The following is a 27,298-nucleotide window of genomic DNA, read 5'->3' on the forward strand; positions in this document are numbered from 1 at the left end:
GGAGTCTAATGCTCTCTTGGCCCCATTCTTCCTTCTCCCTTCGCATTGTCACTTGTCCTGTTCATCCCTCTTATTTCTTGCCTGGTCTGCTAACTGGTGCCCTTGCTGCTTGTTTCTCTACCTTCCCAGTTAGCTACCAGAAAAAGCCAAGGTGATCATTATCTGACCCCTGATTCCTTCTTCAGCCTTACATCCTGATGGCCATCTATGAGCATCTTTCCTTTAGTAAAACTATAACACTTGCAGCTTCTAAAATGGGCCACATTTTCTTAATCTCTGTGCCCCTACCAAGGTACCCTTTTCCCTACCATCCATTGCTCAGCCAGCTCTTATTCCCCTTCCTTAAAGACTTAGCTTAACTGTTGCATTTACTTCCACTAATCTAACTTAGGTATTCTGCTTCTGAGCTCTCTGGTTCCCTGCACATACTTGCATCATAGCATTTAACAGTTTTGACTGATTTGTCTCTTTGTCTTTTCCCCAGACCAGACTGTGGGTTCCATGTGAGCATGTATTGTTTTTTCATCTCTGTACACCCACTACTAGCACAATAGCACATAGCATATAGACGTATGCCTTTTGAATGAGTGAGCGAATGAATGGAAAAAACCCTCATAAAGCATAGAGGCAATATAAGATGATGATAGTTTTGTTATTAACAGTGGGTCTCTTTTTAAAATATTTTTATTGGTAAATCTTCGCATACATACATTTCATACATGGTGTACAACCAGTGGCTAACAATATCATCACATAGTTGGGTATTCATGACCATGATCATTTTTTAGAACATATTGCATCACTCCAAAAAAAGAAATAAAAAGAAAAAAGAAAAAACTCATGCATACCATACCCTTTACCCCTGCCATCATTGACCACTAGTATTTCCATCTACCCAATTTGTTTTATTCTTTGTTCTCCATTATCTATTTTTTATCCATATTTTTTTACTCATCTGTCCATACCCTGTATAAAAGGAGCAACAGACAAAGTTTTCACAATCCCACAGTCACATTATAAAAGTTATATCTTTATACAGTTGTCTTCAAGAATCAAGGCTGCTGGAACATAGCTCAATGGTTTCAGGTACTTCCTTTCAGCCACTCCATTACACCATAAACTAAAATGAGTTATCTATATAATGCATAAAGATAACCTCCAGGATAACCTTTCAACTCTGTTTGAAATCTCTCAGCTACTGAAACTTTATTTTGCCTAATTTCTCTCTTCCTTTTGGTCAAGAAGGCTTTCTCGGGCGGGCCACAGTGGCTCAGCAGGCAAGAATGCTTACCTGCCATGCCAGAGGACCCAGGTTCGATTCCTGGTGCCTGCCCATGTAACAAAAACAAAACAAAACAAAATAAAAGGGCAACTTTGGGCCACGGTGGCTCAACAGGTAAGAATGCTTGCCTGCCAAGCCCAAGGACCTGGGTTCGATTCCCGGTGCCTGCCCTGGTAAAAAAAGAAAAAAAAAAAAAAGAAGCCTTTCTCAATCCCTTGATGCTGGGTCCTGCCTCATCCCAGGATTTCTATCCCACGTTCCCAGGGAGATTTAACGCTTTTGGGAGTCATGTCCCCTGTTGGGGGGAGGACAGTGAGCTCACTTGCTAAGTTGGCTTAGAGAGAGAGGCCACGTCTGAGCAACAAGAGGTTCTCTGAGCAACAAAAGAGGCTTAGCCTATCCTTTGCAGGAATAAGTTTCGTAGAGGCAAGCCCCAAGATCGAGGGTCTGGCTTATTGTTTTGGTTATCCTCACTGCTTGTAAGAATATTAGAAATTCTCCAAGTGGAGAAATTGAATATTTCCTCCTTTCTCCTCAGTTCCCCAAGGCGACCTTGCAAATACTTCTTTATTCGTTGCCTAAATTCCTCTGGGATTTACCAGGGCATCACACTAACCTGGACAGCCCAACAGTAGGTCTTTTTTTAAAGGCCAATTCTGTGTCAGTTGAATGTTGGTGGCTGAGCCCTGTAACTGACTGCTCTGCCACTTGCCTAGTCTTCACCTCTGGTATTCATTGAAATGCAGTACTGAAAGGTGTAGCTGGTTTTCCTGTTGATCCTGGTTTCATTACTGTTATCTTTATTATTATAGTTTTGAGATTTGCACTCTTATGTATTTCAGGGCAGGTGACATTACGGAATTAAAAATTTTGGAGATTCCAAGTCCAGGAGACAACCAACATTTTGGAGAACTTCAGACAGATTTAGGCTCCTCTGGTGTTGGGTACCAAATGGGTATCAATCAGAATGGCATGGGCAAGTTGGTCAAGAAGCCAACCTCCAGCAGTGCCCCTCAGAACATTCCTAAGAGGACAGATGTGAAGAGCCAGGACGTTGCCGTTTCCCCGCAGCAGCAACAGTGTTCAAAAAGCTATGTGGACAGGCACATGGAATCCTTGAGTCAGTCCAAAAGTTTCCGTCGTCGGCACAACTCCTGTAAGTAGGGTCTTTGGTATTTCTTTTTAACCTGAAACAAGTCCTTTATTACCCTAATAAAAAAGAATGCTGGCAGAACTTCACAAAAAGATGGCATGGTTCTCTTATTCCAACCCTACTCCCTGAAGATGCTAAGGAAAAGGAAATAAACTGTTAAAGACAAATGCCATCTTCCTGCCCTATCTCACCACTTCCCTTCCTTCATGAAAAGTCAGTGATGTGCCCACAGCTCATTGAAACTAACAGTGGTGTTTTTAATTTGGTAGCTGATGATGGTAGAGATGACTGCGTGTGAACCTGCAGCTGGGCTGTTACCAGGGGATTCTTGAGTGACTTTTCTTCTTGTGACTTGACTCTTGTCCTCTGTTAGAGTAGAGCAGGAGACTGGTTCTGTGATCTTTCAGCCTCTGACAGACTGATAATTTTAAGTTTGCTGTTATTTGCTGTCTCTGTTGGCACAGCAAGGATAGTTTGCATTGGTGTATGTTGATCCCCAGTTTTGTTAGTATCAGAGTGTTCAATGCCATTTGCCATTATAGTAGATTTCTTTCAAAAAAATTTTTTTTAAGTGACAAGCTATTCTGATTTTTACTTAAATGGTTTTATATCCATTGGAGGTAGTGGCAGAGCAGGTCTTCATTAACCCACATAAAGATATAAGCTAGAGTCATATTATTGTAGTACCTTCTATAAAAGGCAGAATTTAAAGTAAGGTAGGTCTGTCTTGGACCTCCAGTTAGGGAAAATTCCAGAGATACTTTTTTTTGTATTAGAGAAGTTGTAGATGCATAGAAAAAGCATGCATCCAATACAGAGTTCCCATACACCACTCTATTATTAACACCTTACGTTGGTGTGGTGCATATGTTACAATTGATGAAAGCACATTTTTGTAATTATATTAGTAACTATAGTCTGTGGTTTAACTTAGGGTTCACTGTGTTGTGCAGTTTCATGGATTTTTTTTTTTTTAATTTTTATTCTAGTAACATGTATTCAGAGAGAGATGTACAGATACTTCTTGAGGCCATTGTTGCCCTTCTCTGAGATCAGGGGCTTGGACCTCCACACAGCTGTGTAGTGAGGTTTTAGTGTACTCTAAATTTTTCTAGTTTATGGTCTGGCTCCTGTGTCAGAAGCCAGCATTTTAAGTTTTGCAAATGCCTGAGTCAAATGAATAAACAATTGAAATTTAAAATTTAAAAATTGAATTTTTAAAAGCTTAAAAAATGTATTTCTTGGCAGTTAATTAATATTATTAAAATTAATATTAACTTGCTTGTTAAAAATTCAAATAGTCAAGCAGTTGATAATCTGCCATGTTCCTGGAAATAGCCCTGTACTGACAATTTATATATTATTTTTTCTTATATACTTCTATATGTACGTTAATATTGTTAGTATGAAAAAATGGGATGGCACTGTAATATTTTCTTGTAATTTGTTTTTATCATTTAATAATAGACATTAAATATGTTCTGTAAATTTACTTTTCATATGAATGTACTATAATTTTTTAAATAAATTTTAATTTTAAAACAGTTTTAAATTTATAGAAAAATTGCAGAGATGGTACAGTTTCCTTATAACCCACACCCAGTTTATATCTTATATTGGCGTGGTACATTTGTCACAATTAGTGAGCCAATGTTGATACCTTAATACCTAGAGTCCACATTTTGTTCAGATTTCTGTAGTTTTTACCTAATGTCCTTTTTCTGTTGAAATTCCCATCCAGCATACCTCATTATGTTATGTCTCCTCTTAGCTCTAACAGTTTCTCAGACTTTCTTTGTTTTTGATGACCTAGACAGTTTTGATTAATATTGGGCAGATATTTTGTAGAATGTCATTCAATTGATATTTTTCTCACAGTAAAATTGGAGTTATGAGTTATTAGGAGGAGGACCACGGAAGTGTATACTATCAGCATGATTTATAACCTTAGATGTTGACCTTCCTCACCTGGCTTGATTAAGGTAATGTGTCAGGTTTCTCCTTTTAAAAGTTACTCATTTTTCCCTTTTCCATACTGTACTCATTGGAAGGAAGTCATTTGTACAGCCCACACTTAAGGAGTGGGGAGTTATGCTCCCCATTCTTGAGGGTAGAGTAACTACATAAATTTGTTTGGAATTCTTTTGCACTGGAGATTTGCCGCCCTCCATTCATTTTTTATTAAATCATTTCTGATTAAATCATTTATTAAATCCAGTGTGTAGTCATGGATATTTATTTATTTATTCATTTGTTTTTACATGGGCAGGCACTGGGAATCAAACCCAGGTCTCTGGCGTGGCAGGTGAGAACTCTGTCACTGACCCACTGTTGCCCTTGGATATTTATTTTATAATTTGGATTATAATTCCATACTATTTTATTTTGGTAGCTTTGGCCGTTGGGAGCTCTTTCATTTAGTCCCTGTATCCCTTTGATATACCTCCATTATTATATTGGTGTTTTTTAATTTTAGTACTTCCTTACTTTCTAGCACAATAGATTCTCCAGGCTTACTATATAATTTTTTGCCCCAGTCCTAGAATCATCCAGAAACCCTGGTTCTTTTTAATGGAGAATGATATTAGAAACCAAGACCTGGGTGCTAATTTGCTTGTTGCTTCTAGGCCCTCTGAGTTGTTAGACTGAGGCAATATAAGTATGCAGGCTAATCATTGCACACACACACATATATATGTATTTCTGTAACCACCTGAATCTATTTTAAGCTAAATACGAGTTCATGTCGATGTCTCTAATCCATTAGCACAGGGATCATTCTAGCTTCCTCCCTTTGCTTATCTGTAACCTCTCACCCCAGCAGTGAGAAACCTGGCTCACATCTTCCAACATCCATTTACCTCCCCACCTCCCACCCTTGCCCATGGAAAACAACTTTATCGAATAGAACACAGTGCTTATATAGTTTCTTTACCCTATCATTTTATAGGCACCACCTATTTCCAAAGTTACTTAGGTACTCCACCTCCTTCATTGAGATTACTTCATACATTTGTAATACAGTTAGATTGTTTTGTCACATTGTGCATTCTATCTTGGGATCCCCTGTCCCCCTAAATCATTACTTTTTAAATTTGTATACATTAAGGTTCATTTTTTTGTACTTTAAAGTTCCATGGGTTTTGACAAATGTATCACATCATGTTCTTACCATTACAGTATCAGAATAGTTTCATCACCCTAAAAAATCTCTTGTGCCTCACCTATTTAACCCTAACCATCTCCTCTTCCTCCTCCCTGCTGGCCACCACTGCTCTTTTTACCATCGCTATAGTTTTGTTTTTTCTGGAATGTCACATAATTAAAGTCACATGATATATAGTCTTTTCAGACAGGCTTCTTACACTTAGAAATATGTGTTTAAGAGTCATTCATGTATTTTTGCGGCTTGATAGTTTATTTTTCTTTACCGTTGAATCTATGTATTGTATCAGAGTTTATTTATCCATTCATACCTTTAGAAGGACATCTTGATTCCTTCCATTTTTATTGGTTCTGAATAAAGTTGCTTTAAAATTTGGATACAGGTTTTCCTGTGCATGTAATTTTCAGGTCAGTTGAGTAATTACATAGGAGTGAAATTGCTACATGTTATGGTAAGACCTATCAATCTCTGTTGATGATTTTGAGTTGTTTGTAGTTTTTTCCCATTACTAACAATTATAGCAATTCAATTGAAAGAGTACACTTAACTTCAAAACAAGTAAATTATTTGACCTTTAATGAGTCACCCTGAGATACTAAATAATGGTGTCACTGAAAAGTATTCTCTAGATGGTGCTTATTCAACTTTTGCTGCTTGCTCCGTTCTCTTTTTCTAGATTGTTGACTGCACATACAAAGATAAAGAGACCATGGGCAGCAAAATGCTATTATTTTTTGAGGAACTTCTTTTTGAATCTAGATTAGTGTGGAAAATATTTGTGGCCTGAGATTTTGATGATGAGATAATGCTCAGAATTTGTTTCTGACCCAAATAGGAGTTAGATTTATCTGTACATGAGTCCTTGTAAGATGAGTAGAAAGGTCTGCCAGAGATTGATTTATTTATCATTTATGTAGCATTTTAAGGATTCCAAGAGATTATTTACCATTTTTCATTGATGAACGAAGAAATAGATCAAGTATTTTTTTCCTAGAGGTTTATAAATACTTAGAATTTTCTCCATTGTATGTACATTTATGTTGATACCAGTAAATTGATGAAGCTTTAGGAATATAATCTCCCTTCAACTCATAAATCAATGATAGCAATGAGGACTTCAGAGATTTGTTGGTTCTAGTTATCTAATCCAATGTGAATGAGAAGTTTAACACAAGCAGATTTTAATCTCTTCCCTTAGGTAGGGGCTGTTTAAAGAATAGTTCTTATGGCTGTGGTGAATGAATGAAAGAAGCAGAAGCAAACCACTTGGACCCATTAAAGATATAGGTGTGTGCATGGATAAAAATTATGTTTGTTGAATCCCATGGAAGAACCAAAAATGGTGGTCATTAGGGGCAAATTAATGTCATTCCCCTCTGAATTCTCAGTCTGAACTAGAGTAGTTATTGGCCACATACAGTTAAAATTTTGAAGGTTGAGTTAGGGCTCTTTTGCCTATAGAACATGAAAGTCAATAGCTGGCCTTTTTTATCTAAACAGAAGTGGTCCCATAGGCCTGACATTGTCTCTGCATGACACTGGTTTCCCTTGTTTCCATTGTTTATGGAGGTAGAGAGAAATGAGAAAATGGAATTTAAAATGAAAGATGTGGATATTATGTTGCTGTATAGTTAGGCTTTAATGGTCTGTTGAGTGGAACAGTGATCCCACCATGTGCGCTCAGAAGTTATTTGCCAAGTTTTCATGGTCCTACTAAAGTCTACTGACTTCTTAACCCATTTGGCTGTTCTTCATATATGCAACACAGTTGAAAACCTTGGTACTGCTGCTGGTTCAATGCAAGTGGTTGACTGATTAACAGGGTCTAGAATTAAGGAGTTGAGAAGAAGATCCCAGATACTCTTAGGCACCTTCTCATGAAGCCCATTGCATCTGAGACTAAAATACGTGTAGTTTGACTTCAGGTGGCCTTTAGCATGCCAAGTGCAGGACAGAGTTTTCCTGTACAATATGTGTGTGACAAAACTCAATAAACAGGTGGTATTGAGGGTTACATAACAATGGATTTGTTATGAGGTATCCGTGCCAAAGGCTGCCAGCAAAATGGCACAGGAAGGTGGCCAACCTCCAGTCTTAACATGTGCCTGGCCCTTGTAATGGAAAGGTAAAAGAATCTGGGAAGCACTGTTTATCTTTTTGAAGGGGAGTGTTTTTCTCTCCCAGTGGCCAGAGGCCAGCTTCAAGGCCTTTTGGACTGAGTAAACCAAGCATTAAGACAGCTAATTCACCCAGCACTTCCCAATATTTGTATTAAAGAATAAGGATAGGGAAGAATGAGATAACTGAACATGTTAGCCTGCCTTTTATTTATTTTATATTCTCTTTTTCTTGCTATGTAATGTCAGTATTTCTGCTTGGCTTAATGATTTTTTTCTTTCAGAATCCCTGCTTTCTTGACTTTGTTTGGAACATAGCAGTGTATATTTGTCAGATGAATGAATGGAAAGTTTTTCATTGAGAGGGAGCATAATAAAAATACCCCATACCCTCTAAGGACACAACTCTGGGTTTGGTTTCAAATTATGTTTGTGGTGTCCTTGTAGTAGAACAAAATGTTCACCAGTGGAGATGACATCATTAGGGGCAGATTTAAGGCTTTTCCTCTGTAAACTGTTGCTCTTTACAGTGGGGCATTGTGCCGACATGTTCAGAAAGTGCTTTACAGCTAGCTATGGTTATTTTCTTTGCTTTTCTAGTTTGTGCCTTTCAGCAGTTCTTCATCATGTGGCATGATATGAAACAGGTACCACTTATTAGCTATTTTTCTTTTTACTGAACAAAGTGTTTTGTTTCTGCAACCACTAGTCCCCATGCTTCTGAACAATGATTTCACATTGGTATAGGCCCAGTGCTTAGGATAGAGAAGCAAATGATGGTATAAAGCAGACTTGCAGAGTTTTGGGGTCTTTGAAGTCTTGGTTCTTTTCTGTTTCCTTCCATAACTGTTTTTATGCCTCTGCTTGTTTCTCTTTAGTGATGTCTGTTTCCTTTTTGTCTGAGTTTTGTTCTTGGCCTGTCACCTGGCTATGGGAGTTTGGGGTTTCATCTGAATGTGGATGGTTCCCTATTTTGGGTCATTTACCCTGCCTTTTCCCCCACTGTTTAATCTCTTACCCTTACCTGTCTTTTTGATAGGTGCAAGATAGGTCATTGCCAGTTCATACTGGACATAACTGAAGTTCTTTTCTCTGAAACCCTTGCCTCATACTCTCTCTTACATCATTGTTAGCAATTTCATCTTGCTGTTGTTTTCAGTCATGCAACAAACTTGGCATAATTTTTGATGGTCCTCTTTATTTTTCATAGTTAATCTCATATTGTCCCCACCTTTTTTTTACCTCTTTAGATGCTCAACTTTTTTTTTTCTTTTTTTGATATGGCTGTTCTTATTTCTTAATTCACAGAAATTTGTGTAATTTTAATGGACTAAGCATAGTATTGGGTGACAGATATGAATGGCATCATTGCTGCCCTCTGTTAGCTAACAAGCTCCTTAGGGAATGTTAACCACACTGCTATATGGTCATATGGGATTGAGTTTTCAGCTGGAGTATTCAAACATAGCATGTTTTGGCTTGTCTGTAACAGTAAAAATGAGAAATATAGTGAAAGTTCATCAGCAGAGAATTGTTAAATTTATGATAATCTATGCTTTGTAGGGCCATAAAAAAAAGATAATTGAAGAATTCTTTTATGAAACAGGGAGATGCTCCTAAGTAAGAAAGTAGCATACAAAACTTTATAAATATGGATGCAAAGTTTTTATTAAAAGAAAATATGTTGTGATGATATTGTGAATCACTGATTATATATGTAGAATGGAATGATCAAAAGTTAAGAATGTTTGTGTTTGGTGTTTTTTGGTATTTTAAAAAATAATAATAATAAATAAATAAAAAAATATGTCAGAATATTAAGTGATTATCTGCAATGTTCAATAGATTTCATGCATTGCCTACTGTAAGCTTTTATTGAAATATTTACTGACAGGCTCTTTTGTGCTGGATGTTCCTGAGCACATGTCTCCAACATCCACACTGTCTCCAACACACAGCAGGCCCAGTGAATTGTGTTGAATGCCTATATAAAGAAGGCATGGCTCTGCTTCTGTGAGAAATTCACACAGTATTTGCTCTATAGTCTGGGAAACAAGAACTAAATATATAAAAATTTAAATAATATTACACAAAAAGACATAGATATATAGAATAAGATAGACAGTGCCAAGGATGCTAGTGATTCTGTGGTTCTGTGTCTTTGGCAGCATTGATATCCCCAGAGGCAGCAGTCAGAGTCCTGCAAAGAGGGTCTGCAAATGAAAGGCATTTCATTCCCATGGGCACAGCTAGGGTGGCCTGTTCTTACAGCTCCCTTGGGCTCTACAGGAAAGGTTTCTGGGTTGATTCGGGTATTGGTCCAGGCTGGGAAGTAAAAAATGGGTATGCATTGGCTGGCCCAAGGCTGAGCTCAGGACTGTTGAGAACAGGTTCAACGTGGACAGGGTGGCAAATTGGCAGGAGGGACCCAGGGACCCACAGTAAGGGAGCTGAGGATAAATGTTGGAAGAAAGGCTTAGCCTAGTGCACCATCTGTATTTTATAAAAATATAAGCACATGGAAACTAGCTCATGTCAGGTCTTCATCTGCTACTGTGGTTTCCATAAAGCACCAGTTGTCTAAAATAAGTGAGACCCTTGGTTGAATACATAATTTTCAAATCTCTGGTCCTTGTATTAGACTTTATTATAATATTCAGATATCCTGAAAATGTTTTTTGCTTTTTTTTTTTACTTTATGCTTATTTTCCAGGTGTCATCCTCTCTACCAATTCTTTTAACTTTGCCTACGTCTACCAGAGACATATGTTTTCCCTGTTTTTCACATTTTTATATGTAGAAATAGCAAAATTTGGAGTCTGACAAATCAAAGTTCAAATCCTGACATTTATTAGCTGTGTAAATTTGGAGCAAAGTACTTAACTTCTCACCCTTTATTTCCTGATTTGTAGGATGGTAGTTTTTTATTTTTCTTTTCTGAGAAGTTGTAGGTTTGTAGAAAGTACAGGGTTCCCATATACCTGCTTCTGTTTTTAATATTGTGCATTAATGTGGTACATTTGTTACAATTGATGAGAGAATATTACTATAATTGTACTATTAACTATAGTTCATAGTTTACATTAGGGTTCACTGTGTTACACACGCCTATGAGTTTTTTTTCTCTTTTTTTAGTCTTTATTCCAGCAGTATGTACCAAAATATACCACCCGCTTTTAACCACTTATATAGATCTATAATTCCATGGTGTTAATTACATTCACAATATTGTGTTACTTTCACTATTATACGTTACCAAAACTTTTCCATCACCCCAAACAGAAACTCAGCATCAATTAAGAATTAATTCCCCATTCCCTGTTCCCACCCTGACCCCTAGTAACTTGTATTCTACTTTCTGACTCTATGAATTTTCTTATCTAATTATTTCATATAAGAAGCATACACTATTTGTTCACTCAACATGTTGTCTTCATGGTTCATCCATGTTATTGCATGTATCAGAACACAACAGAATAATTATAATAGCGTTGTTTTGAAGATGAACTGAGATAATGTCTGTATCAAGGTCTAAAATGGTACCAGACAGTAGTTTCTGCAAGATGAGAAATGGTAATAGTGGTGTCTTTCTTCCTTTGCCTTAGTAGAAGACTATAGACAATAATAACCATCTTAAAATACTTTAATGCTTCTCTAATACCTTAATTGCCTTATAAAAATTAATGAAATAGTGTTAAAGCATTAAATAGTTTATATCTGTTAGGATGCTCTGTCTGGGAGTAATTGAAAACCCTCCTCATTGGGTTAAACCACAAAGAGATTTTATTACAGTAAATCCAGAGGTTGGGCATTTCCAGGTCTAGTATGATCAGGACTTCAGACTTGTTCCTCTGAAATTCTCCTTTGTGTATTTGTTTTGTCCTTAGGTTGATACTACCTAGTTCTAGCAGTTCCATGTGTCTCATCCAGACATAACATTCTTCAAAAGGAGAAAGGAGACCCTCTCTTCCAGTGCATCATCTTTAGCAGGTTTTCTTCACCTTGGTACTATCAACACTTTGGATCATATAATTCTTTGTTGTGGGGCGACTGTCTGTACAATTCTAGAATGTCTAGCAGCATTCCTGGCCTCTACCCATTAGAGATGCCAGTAGCTCTCCCACACACACACATACAGCAGTTGTGACAACCAGAAACAGCTATGGACAATATGTAAATAAATGAGTATTACTGTGTTCCAATAAAACTTTATTTACAGAAACAGTGAGTGATCTGGATTTGACCCATGGGCTATAGTTTGCAGACTCCTGATATAGAGTATATACTTAGGCTGAAGTTAATTAGTGATAGTAGATACAGATTCATGTTTCAAATAGTTTCAAATAGCCTTCTTGATAATTTTTAACGTGGGAGACCTTTTTCTTAGATGTGATTAGATTATCTTTAGAAAAAAGAAAAGGGAGAAACCAGCCTCAGTCAAGCTGTAGAAGGGCCCATAAGGGGAATAAGGAAAGTATTAGCTTTACTATTGTCTTGTTCACTTATGATTACATTATTAGTATTATCTTTAATACACAGTTTCTTTATAGGAATCTGTTTAAGCCATTTATACTTTTTGGGATCTTTAGTTAAAAATGGAAGTAAACCCATTTGCATGGACACACTTCTCATTATTATGGAACTTTGCTCTTTCCTCAAATATCTCAAATTCTAGCTAGACTGTAACCTAATAAGGGTGCCAAGTTTCCATCAGTACATTGAATTTCACAAAACTTAATTTCTTACTGTTTTTAGTTAAAATAAAAAGTAAATAGAACATTCAGTATCATCTTTCTATATCCTAGTGGATCATCCTGTATATTCCTTGGGCATGCAGATACCCACTGGGAAGAGACCACTAGTTTAGAGAGATCTGTTTCCTAATAGCATATTTTGATTTAGTATTGAGGCAGTGCTTTGATGATCCTGCAAACTGGACTTTGACTGTTGTTTTTCTGCCAACTGCATATATTGCTAACGGTGTTATCCTGGCTTTGTATTTCCATGCCTCCTCTTTCATTCTTAATGTAGCTCTGCTTTCTCATTTGTATTTCTGTGGCACTTTCTCTGTACTTATAATTCTAATCACATATTTTAGTTTCTTCCTTATGTTTCTTCTTCTCCCCTCATTTTGAGCAAAATGTCTCGGATATTTCTTGATCATATACCGTATTTCTAGCACCTAGCTGTGGCATACAGTATGCCCTCATTAAATGGAAATAGAACTTAAGGACCCAAATTTTGGCTAGTTTTGGAGTGGTTCATAATCGAAGTTGCTTATGGCAGCTAAGCCTCTCTTCCATTCCTTCATAATTTTGGTCAGCCTTGTTCTTTGTCTTTTGTTTTTTTTCTTCCAGAGGCCTAAACTTCATATTTACTATTAGCACAACCCTTTTCTATACCAATATTTGTCATTAAGAAGACTTGAACATGAATTATATTTGCATAGTACCTCCTTTCAGAATAATTAATGTAATTAAGCTTGCTAATGTTGATTAATTTGTTAAAGAAATATTTGACAGCCTACTATATGCTAGAACTATTCTGAGGATACCACAGCGAGCACTTGATGTAAAAGAAAATTGAGTCCCCAGGAATTGGATGATGAGTATAAAATTATATAACATAGTAATGATAGAACTACAACCAGAGTGTAGGTCTTCTGACTCATGATTCATTGTCTTTCCCTATGTTAAGCAGCATTAGGAATAGGACATTGCTTTCCCACCCTACTCCCTTAGTGAACTGGGACCAGTAAATTTATATTTAAGTATGCCAATAGACATACTTAAAAAAGGGTATGCTGATCAGCTTAAACACCACTTTATTCTTATTCTGTCTGGCAGGTAACATTGGGGCATTGGGAAATTGTGAATAAAATGAACAGATAGATGCCTTTAACTTTTTACTTTTCAGTAATAAACAGATGAACCATTAGTAGATGATAGTGAGACATGTTAGCAGGGAACAAAATTTCACAATAGGAATAGGAAGATTCAGAAATTCCCTTGAGTAGGCTGTTCTTCATTTTCTCTGTAACATAATTGGTGTTTAAGAAGACTCATGCTGGTTCTTTATGGTTCCTGGGGTTTACCAATAACTAAATTTTACTAGTGGCAGGTAACTTTAAATATGTTAATAATTAGTTTTTTTCCTTACATGGCATTTTTTTTTTTTTATTAACGGAAAGAAAAAAAAAAGAAATTAACACAACATTTAGAAATTATACCATTCTACATATGCACTCAGTAATTCTTAACATCATCACATAGATGCATGATCATCATTTCTTAGTACATTTGCATCGGTTTAGAGGAACTAGCAACACAACAGAAAAAGATATAAAATGTTAATATAGAGAAAAGAAATAAAAGTAGTAATAATAGTAAAACAAACAAACAAACAAAAAAAAAACCCCCAAAAAAACCCTATAGCTCAGATGCAGCTTCATTCAGTGTTTTAACATGATTACTTTACAATGAGGTATTATTGTGCTGTCCATTTTTGAGTTTTTGTATCTAGTCCTGTTGCACAGTCTGTATCCCTTCAGCTTCAATTACCCATTGTCTTACCCTGTTTCTAACTCCTGCTGGACTCTGTTACCAATGACATATTTCAAGTTTATTCTCGAATGTCCGTTCACATCAGTGGGACCATACAGTATTTGTCCTTTAGTTTTTGGCTGGACTCACTCAGCATAATATTCTCTAGGTCCATCCATGTCATTACATGTTTCATAAGTTTATCTTGTCTTAAAGCTGCATAATATTCCATCGTATGTATATACCACAGTTTGTTTAGCCATTCTTCTGTTGATGGACATTTTGGCTGTTTCCATCTCTTTGCAATTGTAAATAACACTGCTATAAACATTGGTGTGCAAATGTCCGTTTGTGTCTTTGCCCTTAAGTCCTTTGAGTAGATACCTAGCAATGGTATTGCTGGGTCGTATGGCAATTCTATATTCAGCTTTTTGAGGAACCGCCAAACTGCCTTCCACAGTGGTTGCACCATTTGACATTCCCATCAACAGTGGATAAGTGTGCCTCTTTCTCCGCATCCTCTCCAGCACTTGTCATTTTCTGTTTTGTTGATAATGGCCATTCTGGTGGGTGTGAGATGATATCTCATTGTGGTTTTGATTTGCATTTCTCTAATGGCCAGGGACATTGAGCATCTCTTCACGTGCCTCTTGGCCATCCGTATTTCCTCTTCTGGTAGATGTCTGTTCAAGTCTTTTTCCCATTTTGTAATTGGGTTGGCTGTCTTTTTGTTGTTGAGTTGAACAATCTCTTTATAAATTCTGGATACTAGACCTTTATCTGATATGTCATTTCCAAATATTATCTCCCATTGTGTAGGCTGTCTTTCTACTTTCTTGATGAAGTTCTTTGATGCACAAAAGTGTTTAATTTTGAGGAGTTCCCATTTATTTATTTATTTATTTCTTCAGTGCTCTTGCTTTAGGTTTAAGGTCCATAAAACCGCCTCCAGTTGTAAGATTCATAAGATATCTCCCTACATTTTCCTCTAACTGTTTTATGGTCTTAGACCTAATGTTTAGATCTTTGATCCATTTTGAGTTAACTTTTGTATAAGGTGTGAGATACGGGTCTTCTTTCATTCTTTTACATATGGATATCCAGTTCTCTAGGCACCATTTATTGAAGAGACTGTTCTGTCCCAGGTGAGTTGGCTTGACTGCCTTATCAAAGATCAGATGTCCATAGATGAGAGGGTCTATATCTGAGCACTCTATTCGATTCCATTGGTCGATATATCTATCTTTATGCCAATACCATGCTGTTTTGACCACTGTGGCTTCATAATATGCCTTAAAGTCCGGCATCGCTAGACCTCCAGCTTCGTTTTTTTTCCCCAAGATGTTTTTAGCAATTCGGGGCAACCTGCCCTTCCAGATAAATTTGCTTATTGGTTTTTCTAATTCTGAAAAATAAGTTGTTGGGATTTTGATTGGTATTGCATTGAATCTGTAGATCAGTTTAGGTAGGATTGACATCTTAATTATATTTAGTCTTCCAATCCATGAACACGGTATGCCCTTCCATCTATTTAAGTCTTCTGTGATTTCTTTTAGCAGTTTTTTGTAGTTTTCTTTATATAGGTTTTTTGTCTCTTTGGTTAAATTTATTCCTAGGTATTTTATTCTTTTAGTTGCGATTGTAAATGGGATTCGTTTCTTGATTTCCCCCTCAGCTTGTTCATTACTAGTGTATAGAAAAGCTACAGATTTTTGAATGTTGATCTTGTAGCCTGCTACTTTGCTGTACTCATTTATTAGCTCTAGTAATTTTGTTGTGGATTTTTCTGGGTTTTCTACGTATAGTATCATATCGTCTGCAAACAGTGATAGTTTTACTTCTTCCTTTCCAATTTTGATGCCTTGTATTTCTTTTTCTTGTCTAATTGCTCTGGCTAGAACTTCCAACACAATGTTGAATAATAGTGGTGATAGTGGACATCCTTGTCTTGTTCCTGATCTCAGGGGGAAAGTTTTCAATTTTTCCCCATTGAGGATGATATTAGCTGTGGGTTTTTCACATGGCATTTTTGATGAATAAGAGAGGGTTGAAAAATTATCCCACTTTGATATACTGTTCATATAACCACAAAAAAAAGAATGACCATAAGAAGACCAAAGTTTAAATAAATGCTGAAAACTGGGGGCTGTCAGAGGTCTATGATGAGTAAAAGACTTTACAGTTTTTAATTCATAATACTAATTAGCTTTTTTTTATTGTGAAATATAACATGTACTAAAAAGCAGTGCATTTCACAGTGCATTTTAACAAGTAGTTATAGAACAAATTTCAAAGTATGGTTTGAGTTAGTTTCACAATTTCGGTTTTTCCATCTAGCTACTCTAAGACACTGGAGATGAAAAAGAAATATCAATATATAATGATTCAGTAGTCATACTCATTTGTTAAATCCTGTCTTCTCTGTTATAACTCCTCCTCCTTTTATCCTTCTCCTTATCTTTGGGGATATTTGAGCTATGCACATTCTAATTTTTCATGTTGAAAAGGGGTGTTGATATTATGGGATAGGGGGATGGAACTAGTTGATGTTCTTGGAGAGACTGGCACCTCTGCGTTTCAGAACTTATCTGGCCTAGGAATCACCTGAAGGTTTTAGATTTCTGAAAAGTAAACTTAATGCATGAAACTTTTGTAGAATCTCAGAGCCCTGGGTGTTCTTTAGGGTTAACAGGAATGGTGTTGGTTGGGTTTGGAAAACTGTGGCAGTTATCAATATGTAGCTTGCATAAGTGTAGCCTCCAGAGTAGCCTCTTGACTCTATTTGAACTCTCTTAGCCACTGTTACCTTATTTTGTTACATTTCTTTTCCCCTCTTTTGGTGGGAAGGCATTGTTGATCCCATGTGCCAGAGCCAGGCTCGCCCTTGGGAGTCATGTCACAGGTTGCTAGGGTGACTCACAGCCCTGGATGTCATATCCCACCTAGTGGAGAGAGTAATGATTTTACTTGCAGAGTTGGGATTAGAGAGAGGTTACATCTGAGCAACATAAGAGGTTCTCTGGAAATAACTCTTAGGCATAACCCTAGGTAGGCTTAGCTTCTCCGCTACAGAAATAAATTTCATAAGAGCAAGCCTCAAGATCAAAGGCTTGGCCTGTTAACTTGGGAGCCCCTAATGTTTGAGAGAGTTATCAGGTGTTTTCCCGATGGGAAAGTTTAATATTTCCATATTTTTTCTCCAGTCCCTAAGCAGACTTTGCTAATACTTTTTAATTAACTGCCCAACATACTTTGGGATGTATCCGGGTATTACATTTGGCTATACAGAATTACATGCCCTCATTCCCACTCTGGGCTCTATGTGTTTGGGTTGTTTAAACTGTCCAAACAAGTTATGTTAGATTGTGTGCTATGGAAAATTTAGGTTTTGGACAAAATAAAGTTCTCACTCTTTGGTCTCCTCAGTAGGTAAAGGTCCAAAATACAGGCAATATCATCCTTTACCCTGTATTCTGGTTTCCTTAGTCCCAACTAGATCGACTTTGTTCTTATTTCTGATTGAAGCCTGATCTCTCTTTTTTTTTTTTTTAACAGTTGTTGTATGTAGCAATGCCAGCTTCCAAAGCTCCAGAACTCCAGCTCTAAGTCTTAGATGTCACACAGATACCCAAAGTTTTGGGGAAATACCAGGTTATACACATATAGCACAGCATCTCAGATCTAGAAATAACACTTAAAGTTCAGGAATAAATGTGACTGCTATAAAAGCTTACAATCTAGGCCCCAGTTTTCTTATAAATATTTTCTAAAAGAGACCTTGCAATATTTGTTCTTTTGTTTCTGACTTATTTTGCGCAACATAATGTTCTCAAGATTTGTTAACCTTGTTGAATGCCTCACAACTTTGCTCTTTTCTGTGGCTACACAATATTCCATCATATGTATTCACCACAGTTTGCCTTTCTGCTAGTAATTAGCTTTTAAATGGATGACTTTAATAGTCATGAATATTTTCCTTCTACAAAAAGTTGACACTTTATAGGAAATTATATTGCCTTATGCTTATATTGGGTTAATTGTATAATCATAATCATATCTGTATGACAGCTTTTGTGAAATTGATTAATTCATTAAATATTCATTGACCACCTACTAGGTGCCAGAAACCCTGTTGGTGATATAACAATGAGCATAATAGATATAATTCTATTCTCATAGCACTTTCAATATGGTTAGATGAGAAACATTAAAAATGACTACAAAAATAACTATAATTTAGGGGCCATGATGGCTCAGCAGGCAGAGTTCTCGTCTGCCATGCTGGAGACCTGGCATCGATTCCCAGTGTCTGCCCATGCAAAAAAACAAAAACAAAAAATAATAACTATAATTAGGGTTGCAATGTAAGAAAAAATTACAGTGTGCTATGAGAACATGTAACATTTCCAGGGGACTTGGGGTCATCAGAGAAGTGCTCCTGAAAAAGTGCTATATAAATGGCGATCCAAAGGATGAGGAGGTGTTAGTAAGTAAAGGTGGAAAGAAGAGCATTTTGGATGGGGAAACATTGTGGAGGCCTTGGGGTAGGAAGAAGCATGATGAGTTCTAGGAACAAAGAAAAAGCTGGTGAAGTGATAATCAGTGAGAGAGAGAGGGGAAGAAGGGCAGGGAATAGACCATGCTAGGCTCATAGATCATGGTAAGCCTATTGGATTTTATCCTAAGTGCAACAATGAGCCATTGAAGAGTTTTAAGCAAGGGAATAACTGAGTTGTATTTTTATTATTAAAAGAGCATTCTTAGCATGTGCAGAATGGCTAGAAAGACTGGGTGTTAGGAGGCTATTGTGGTAGGACAGGAATGATGGTGGCTAGTAATGATAATAGAGATGGGAAGAACTTAAGGTTTTGAAAGATATTTAGGAAATAGAAATGTTAGGACTTAAGGATTAGAGTGGGTGTGTGGGGGGTATTAAAGAATCTCAGGTTTCTTACATGAGTGACTGAATCCTTGTTGATGTTTTTTATATTGAACCCTGGAGAAATAACAGTTGGGGTTGGAGAGAGGTAAGAATTAAGTTTGGATATGTTGATTCAAGATGCCTGTGGGAGATATCCAAATAATTATTTGGATGATGCTCAGAGGTTCAATATAGGGATACAAATTTGGGAGTCACTGGCCATTAAAGATGATAATTAAAACCATGGGTGTGAGAGTGTATAATAATAGTTAAATGTACAATGTACACATTTTAAAAATGTTTTTGCATGAGGAAGAACAAAGGAATGTCATTATTGCAGGGTGCTGAAAATAGATGATAATTAATACCTTAAAATGTCACCTTATGTGTGAGACTAAAGCAAAAAATGTGTTACAAAATTTATATTTTGACTAGAGCATTTCCTAATATAACTCATGTAGATAGTTTGATTGAATGTCATAAGTACTTGGAATCTCAGGTAGGACAGGAGATTTTGTTGGTTTGTCCAGAGTGATGCCCTGATGAATCCCAGAGTGATTTGATCAGTGATCAGAAAAGTATTCATAAGCCCCCTTCGGGGAATGGTGAGAGTGGGGGAAAAATTCAACTTCCCCAAGTTGAATTCTTGATATTCTCACAAGCAGTGTGGATAACCAAAGCTATAGGCTGAGCCCCCAGTCTTGGGGTTTGTTCATATGAAACTTAACCCCACAAAGGATAGGTCAAATCTACTTAAAATTTAGGCCTAAGAGTCACCCCCAAGAGAGCCTCTTTTGTTGCTCAGATGTGGCCTCTCTCTCCAGCCAACATGACGAGCAGTCTCACCACCCTCCCCCTCTCTGCGTGGGACATGACTCCCAGGGGTGTGGACCTTCCTGGCAACATGGGACAGAAATCCTGGAATGAGCTGAGACTCAGCATCAAGGGACTGAGAAAAACCCTAGAATGAGCTGAGAATTAACATCAAGGGATTGAGAGAACCTTCTTGACCAAAGGAGGAAGAGTGAAATGAGACTAAGTGTCAATGGCTGAGAGATTCCAAACAGAGTCGAGAGGTTATCCTGGAGGTTATTCTTATGCATTAAGTAGATATCACCTTGTTGTTCAAGATGTAGTGGAGAGGCTGGAGGGAACTGCCTGAAAATGTAGAGCTGTGTTCCAGTAGCCATGTTTCTTGATGATGATTGAACAGTGATACAGCTTTCACAGTGAGACTCTGTGAATGTGAAAACCTTGTGTCTGATGCTCGTTTTAGCTACTATATCAACAGAAGAGTAGAACATATGGAATAAAAACAAATAATAGGGGGGAACAAGTGTTAAAATAAATTTAGTTTGAAATGCTAGTGGTAAATGAAAGCGAGGGGTAAGGGGTATGGTATGTATAATCCTTTTTTTTCTCTGTTATCGTTTTATTTCTTTCTCTGTTGTCTTTTTATTTCTTTTTCTAAATCGATGCAAATGTTCTAAGAAATGATGAATATGCAACTATGTGATGATATTAAGAATTACTGATTGTATATGTAGAATGGAATGATATCTTAATGTTCTGTTTGTTAATTTTTTTTAATTAATAAAAAAAGTTTAAAAAAAAAAAAAACCATGGGGGTGGACAGTACTGCCAAAGAAGTGAGGATAGAGTGAACAAGGGACTAAGGACTACACACTGAAGAACTACAATCTTTGGAGGTTGGTGGGGTGGTTTGGGAGGGGCTATAAGAACCAAGAAAAGGGATGAAGAGGGAGTGTGGTCAGATTAAGAGGAAAATAAAGAGCACAGAGGTTCAGTTCTATTGAATACTCCTAAAAGGTTATGTAAGATGAACATCTTAAAAAGTGTTAAGTGGATTTAGTGACAGAGGAGGGCATTGGCAGGTCTTGTTAAGTATGGTGGGTTGAAGGGGTTTTCTGTGAGAAGAGTTAGAGAAGTATAATTGGTATGGTGTTGGGAGTGCATGTATGGAGGGGTGTTTACTTATGATCATTCTAATCTCTAGAGTATTTTCAGTAATTGGAGAATTGATTCTCAACAGGAAGTTCATTCCATTTATTTAGACCATGTTAGAAGTTCAGTTTAGCATGCCAGTAAGCTGGTCCACCCTTCCAGGGTGGTCAGGTGGGGATCAGAGTATTAATTCAGTTTAGGATTCTCTGGGAATGGATGACTTCAAAAATTCTATGGGACCTTCTGCTTTGGTCACTAGAGAAGTTGTTGAGTGATGTGTAGTGGTCAAATAGGGTCTGTAGACAGAGACTTAATAGTAGCTCTGGTGTTGATCTGCATCTTGGTTTGGCCTCTGCAGACTCAACTTGATATCAGATACTTGTCATCATTTGATGGTTTAGAAACCAGAATTTGATCTACTTACCAGGGAGTGATAAAATTGAGAGAAAAGAGATCACATTAACCAACAGGTCTAAAGACAGGTTTATAAACCAAAATTTACCACCAAATTATGGTGTAGGTATGTGTCTAGCTCAAGATCTGGAATCTGTTGTCTAAACCAGGGATTCCCTCTTGCAAGGGTTTAGCCTAGGACCAAATTAAAAGTCAGAAAATTGCTTGTTTGGTAAACATAGAACTAAAGAATAGTATCTTTTTATGGTCTTTAGTTTATGAGGATTTGCCCTTTTTTTACTCTAGGTGTATTTCTTTCTTAAATCCTGGACATTCAGAATCAAACCACCCTAACCTGTGAGAAGAAATTGCTATCTTCTTGCCCTTCCACTTCTTTTCTGATAGTCAGTTGTCAAAAAAGCTTCTGTCATTTCCTTATAGAGACAGAATTGTTTAAGGTTTCCAGGAATACTGCTTATTTTGTATTTTCTAACTAGTTACCTAGGCAATATTTAAAATCTCTTACTCCATATGAAATTTATGGTAGTTTGTGTATGTTTAATTCGATTAGGAGTAGCTTTCCTTTACACATCTTCACTTTGATTTCTGTAATAGTCTCCACAAAGGACTAATGTACTATATTTCCCACTTCTATTGAGCACCTTCTGTGGGCACACTGACTTTAGTCCCCATTTCTTTTCCAGGGTCCTCTAGTAGCAGGCACCCAAATCAGGCAACTCCAAAAAAAAGTGGCTTAAAGAATGGCCAAATGAAGAATAAAGATGATGAGTGCTTCGGGGATGATATCGAGGAGATCCCAGACACAGATTTTGATTTTGAAGGGAACCTGGCCCTTTTTGACAAGGCAGCTGTGTTTGAGGAGATTGACACTTATGAGAGAAGAAGTGGTACCCGTTCCCGAGGCATCCCAAATGAAAGGCCTACTCGGTACCGCCATGATGAGAACATCCTGGAGTCAGAGCCCATTGTCTACCGGCGGATCACAGTGCCCCACAACGTGAGCAAGGAGTTCTGCACGGGTGAGTTGCGCCAGGTTCCATATCCCACTGGCTGCTCTTTTCTACTGTGGTTGAAGCAGAAGGACCCAAATTCTGAGGCAGAGTTTTGCACTAGGAATTAACTCAAATAGCTTAGTGTGGTGGTTAAACCATTATTATTGTTTCTTGGGGATTGCAGCCAGTATAGCATCCTACCACTGTGGAGGGGCTAATTTCTCTGCTTGTCCATTTATATCCAACATCTGGCAGATCTGGTCTGCTGTTTATTGCTATGATTAACAGTTAAAGACATAGGGGCCAGGTATCTGGATTCAAATACTACAGATCTCTTTCACTTGAAAATCATTGTTATTGCGTGATCTTCAGAGCTAAAGGAGGAATAATCATTGTTAGAGAAGGAACAGGGTACAATATTTTTATTCTGGCTTGAGGTTTGGAGTATAGGGAATGTAAATCTTTGATGTTAGTAATGGTTATACAGAGAAAATATGGAGACAGCTTAATTGCATTTAGAGGAAAGTCAGAGACATGACTTTTATTGACAACAGTGGGGGTCTGTTGTATTTGGTTTTGCTGAGTATAGAAACTTGTGTGTGAAAAAAAAATAGGCAGACTGTTGGACTAAGAAAGACTACTAAATTGTTCCAGTCTTTCATCAGCAGACTCTGGCAGGCACGCCTCTTCACCGAGGTAGTTTTCTTTAAGTGGCATTGACATGACTTGCTAAACGCCTTTGATTCTTACCACCTGTGCAAACACAAACCGCCTAGCTCAGAATAAGACTTGATTTAAATCGCCAGGTTGTAAATTTTTCAATGGCAGCCATCATCCAGCAAATCTAGTACCATCTCCAGAACCTGCCCTTCACCTACCTCTTACCGTTCCCATTTTACTGTCCTAACCTAAACTATATCTGTAGTTTAGGTTTTGCTGTTGAGGTTTACACAGTGTGTGACTTCCTGAAACTAATTATACTGCAGGATTCTTGAGTTTGTGAAGATTGTAGCCTGCCTTGGAGTGAAGTTACAAAAAGGGTGAGAATAGCACTGATCGTCAGCAGAGAGAGAGCTAGAAGAGCCTGAAGAGCCTGAGAAAATATTTGCTAAAGTAGGTGAAGGGAAAGGTGGAGATTTTTCCCTTCTACTCATCCACCTCCCCAACTCAATCTTCACTTAATATCAAAAGTGAGAAGTACTCTCCTATCAAATGAAATGACATCCCCAGAATTGCATCAACAAACACACTATAAAACACAAGTGCTGGCGGTGAAAGAGAAGTTCAATGGTAGAATTCTCACCTACCAGGCAGTAGACCTGGGTTCGATTCCCAGCGCATGTATATCTCCCAAAAATTCAACAAATGGTGCTGCAATAACAGGATAGTCACATGGAAAAAGAATGAAATGTGACCCCCATATATAAAAACAACACACCTGTACACAAGTTCTGGTTCTTGGCCAATAAGTCAGATATGGTGGCTTGTTGGTGAGTTGGGACCAGTTGCATTGCACTGTCACTAGTACATGATAATGGAGGGTGCAGGAGGCCCAGCAGCCTCATGCCATCTGGCTTTTCTCTTTATTCTTAACGGTAATGAGGAGTAGAAATGAAACCCTTTTTGCCAAGCAGGGTCTGTGCTGGAGAGAGAGCAATAAGCAGTTACTTTGCTGAGCAGCTTTTACAGGTGATTTAAAATCTCTGTTCCATCTCCAAGGCACAAGCCTTGAATCGGGTTTTTACTGAGTAGTATTCAGATAGCTCAGTGCTGGGGACACTTTCCAGTTGGACCTACTAGACAAATATTAGGATCAGAATAAGGTGAACTGTCTGGAATACTTGGAAAACAACCTAGGATCATAAAATGTTAGGTCACTTGATCACCTTATTAGGTCACATTTTACGTGTCAGGATATTGAGGCCCAGAGAAGTAAAGGCTCTCACAGACATCACCCGCATAGATCTTTTAGCCTTGTGGTATTCATATTCTGGCCTCCCAAACCCCTTATTTTCCATTAATCCCCAGAGTAGGAAAAGACCAGCATGTTTATAGTTTATTTGGTTGTGGCTTGGATTTTAGGATTCTGACTGTGGCGGCTTGCTGCTGGTGTCCTACATAATGACTGCATGCAAAATAGTGTTAACAGTATATAAGCCATTATTCTCTGATGTCTCGTACTTTATCTCCTCTTGGTAATACTCTATCTACTGTGGTGGTCCGTACTTTATCTCCTCTTGGTAATACTCTATCTACTGTGGTGGTCCATTGATTGGTAAAACAGTTTCAGGAAGCACCTAAATTTAGCCTTTTATTTATTTAACCCAAGTCTTTTCACACTGGAAAGCCCTTTCAAATCTTATGGTAGTGCTGCTGTCTTCAGCAGTCATGGATTGTTGCACATTCCTCCAGCTTAGCCTAGCTTATTGAATAATGGTATCTGGTAGATACCAATCACCCCCTAGATTGATTTATCAGGGTCTGTCTGGATTCAAGCTTGTAATTTGAAAACTGTTAGAAGACGGATTGTATGTGTGTGTGTGTTAAGTTTAGTTATAAAATGCTTGGTATGTTGTGATCACTTTTATGTTCAGTGGTGAGAGATTCCCCAAAGAGCACTGCTTATGAGAGTGATAAGGTTTCAGAGAAGAATCTTTGTTTAATACACATAATATTCTAAAAGAAATATTTAAGACAGTTTGGATCAGTCAGAATACTGCTTATTAGAGACAGTCCTTGCCTTCAAGTTATTAAAATGTGATAGGAAACAGACAGATACAGTATGTGCCCAGAGTCCAGTGGGGGTGTGGACATTAAGAGTTCTAGGTGTTAAGACGTAGGAGAGATCCTGAAGGCTGGGTTGGTCAGGGAAGCGTCACAAAGGGAGCAGGACAAAGATTTGAAACATGGGCAAGATTTCACCAGGCAGAGAGAAAGAGGAAGGTATTTGTTGGTAGACTGGGCAGGTGATGATGAATAATGTGAGTAAAGTTAACATGGGAGATAGGTCCGTGGCCTGTTTGGCCGGCAGAGAATTTGTGTTGGGAAGTAGAAGTAATTAAAAATAGCCCTGACATAGAACACAGAGGCCTTATGTGCCAATGCTGTCCTTGTCCTGTGACCATGAGGAACAATGAAAGGATTTAGGATGGGAAAATGATGTGATCCAAACCTGTTTTAGGAAGATTGGTCTTATGATAGGATTCAGGTTAGAATGCTAGAAGAAATGAGACAAAACAGGAAGACCAGTTAGGTTCTTGATGTAAACCAGGATATAGGCAGTTGGGACATGTCCCGGAGGTTTGTACCTCTGAGTGTAAAGGCACACGAATGTGAGAAAGGTTACAAAAGGGTATTAGGTAGGATTTGATAATGGAAATCATCAATATCTTAAATCATCCATCTTGAACAAGCAAGAGATTCTGAGGCAGTGAGCCTGTGGGTTAGGAAGAATGACCATGAGAATCAAGTTGAAGTTAGATTGCGTACATTTATGTGGGCCTAGTCTGTGTAGTTTTCTGATTATCCTCCTGCAGTGCTTTTGTGACTGAGCCCAGAGCAAGCAAACAGAGTTGCCACAACAAGACAGGTAGTGGGATGAGGGAGTTATTAGTAATTAAGTTCTTCTGTGAAGGGGCTTCTGTAGAGTTATGTGGCCAAAGGTGGTCTACTGAAACTATTTACTGATCTATAAAGTGGGATAATACCATGCGAGGTTTTCATTCAGTTAAATTGAGATTATGTGGAAAAACAGCTAATTTAGTACCTACCCAGTAATTATTCTTCAGTAAATGACTATAAATGTGAATTGCAAAAGTTGTCTCAGTAATTTATTATGATGTTATTTCAAAACATCAGAATTTACTGAATACCTACTATTGTGCCAGGCATTGTTCTACATACTCTGGGTAAGACATAGTCCCTTGGGGGAACAAATGTTAAAAAAAAAAAAAAAAAAAAAAGACCAATCCTCATTCGGTTGGGACACTCTTTAACGAAAATAGCACCTTCAAGAGGTCCTGTTTACAATGGGTTTGCACCCACAGTTGTGTAGATTAATATTAAGAACATGTCTAGGGGGTACCAGGGTAGTTCAGTGGTAGAATTCTCGCCTGCCATGCAGGAGACCCATGTTCAATTCCTGGTCCATACACTTCCCAAAAAACAAACAAAGCAAGCAAAACAAACAAACAAATAAAATAAGCAAGCAAACAAACAAACAAAAAGACATAGTCCCTTGAATCAGGGGCCTTAGAGTATAGAGTAACCAAATGTGTAAACAAATTAACAGAAGTGTGTGCAAGGTTTAGAAGTGGCAGAAAGGAGAGTGTGAGGCCCTGGTTCAAGAGAAGCAATATCATTATCATCAGTGTCATAGTAGCTAATACTTGTTGGTGTTTACTGTGTTCCAGAGGCAGTGGGGTGCTGTTTGTGCATAAGCTGAATCTGTGCAGCACTCCCATCTGCTTTGCCTGAAAGATGTTCCTCCACCTCCATACTATGTATTTGCTGAGATTTGGGAAGCAGCAAGTATGTGAGGATGAGTTACTATTTACTGTTTTGCAAAGGATAAAGTCAAAGCTTGAAAGAAGCACTTGGGTCTGAGCTCCCTTTGAGTCCAGCACTAATTTACTTGTTTCTCTTGGTAAAAGCAGTTCTAGTTCCTCCTCTGAAGGGGAGCAGCTAATGAAGTCATGGTCAGTTAGTTCCTGCTGCTTTGGGATTTGCCTCCTTTGCTCAGATTCT

At 37.7% G+C, this 27,298-nt stretch overlaps 1 protein-coding gene across 3 annotated transcripts in view; it reads left to right on the top strand.

Moving 5' to 3' along the window:
- Positions 1–27,298, top strand: part of EDC3 (enhancer of mRNA decapping 3) — an 82,284-nt gene that overhangs the window by 25,852 nt on the left and 29,134 nt on the right. For all 3 annotated transcript variants that reach the window (XM_077123784.1, XM_077123785.1, XM_077123783.1), the window contains exons 3-4: positions 2,125–2,438; positions 22,244–22,579. In XM_077123784.1, coding sequence (XP_076979899.1) covers positions 2,125–2,438; positions 22,244–22,579 — 650 coding nt within the window. The remainder of the gene's footprint in view (positions 1–2,124; positions 2,439–22,243; positions 22,580–27,298) is intronic.

The sequence above is a fragment of the Tamandua tetradactyla genome, chromosome 12 (assembly GCF_023851605.1).
Source record: "Tamandua tetradactyla isolate mTamTet1 chromosome 12, mTamTet1.pri, whole genome shotgun sequence".
In the NCBI taxonomy this organism is placed as follows: domain Eukaryota; kingdom Metazoa; phylum Chordata; class Mammalia; order Pilosa; family Myrmecophagidae; genus Tamandua; species Tamandua tetradactyla.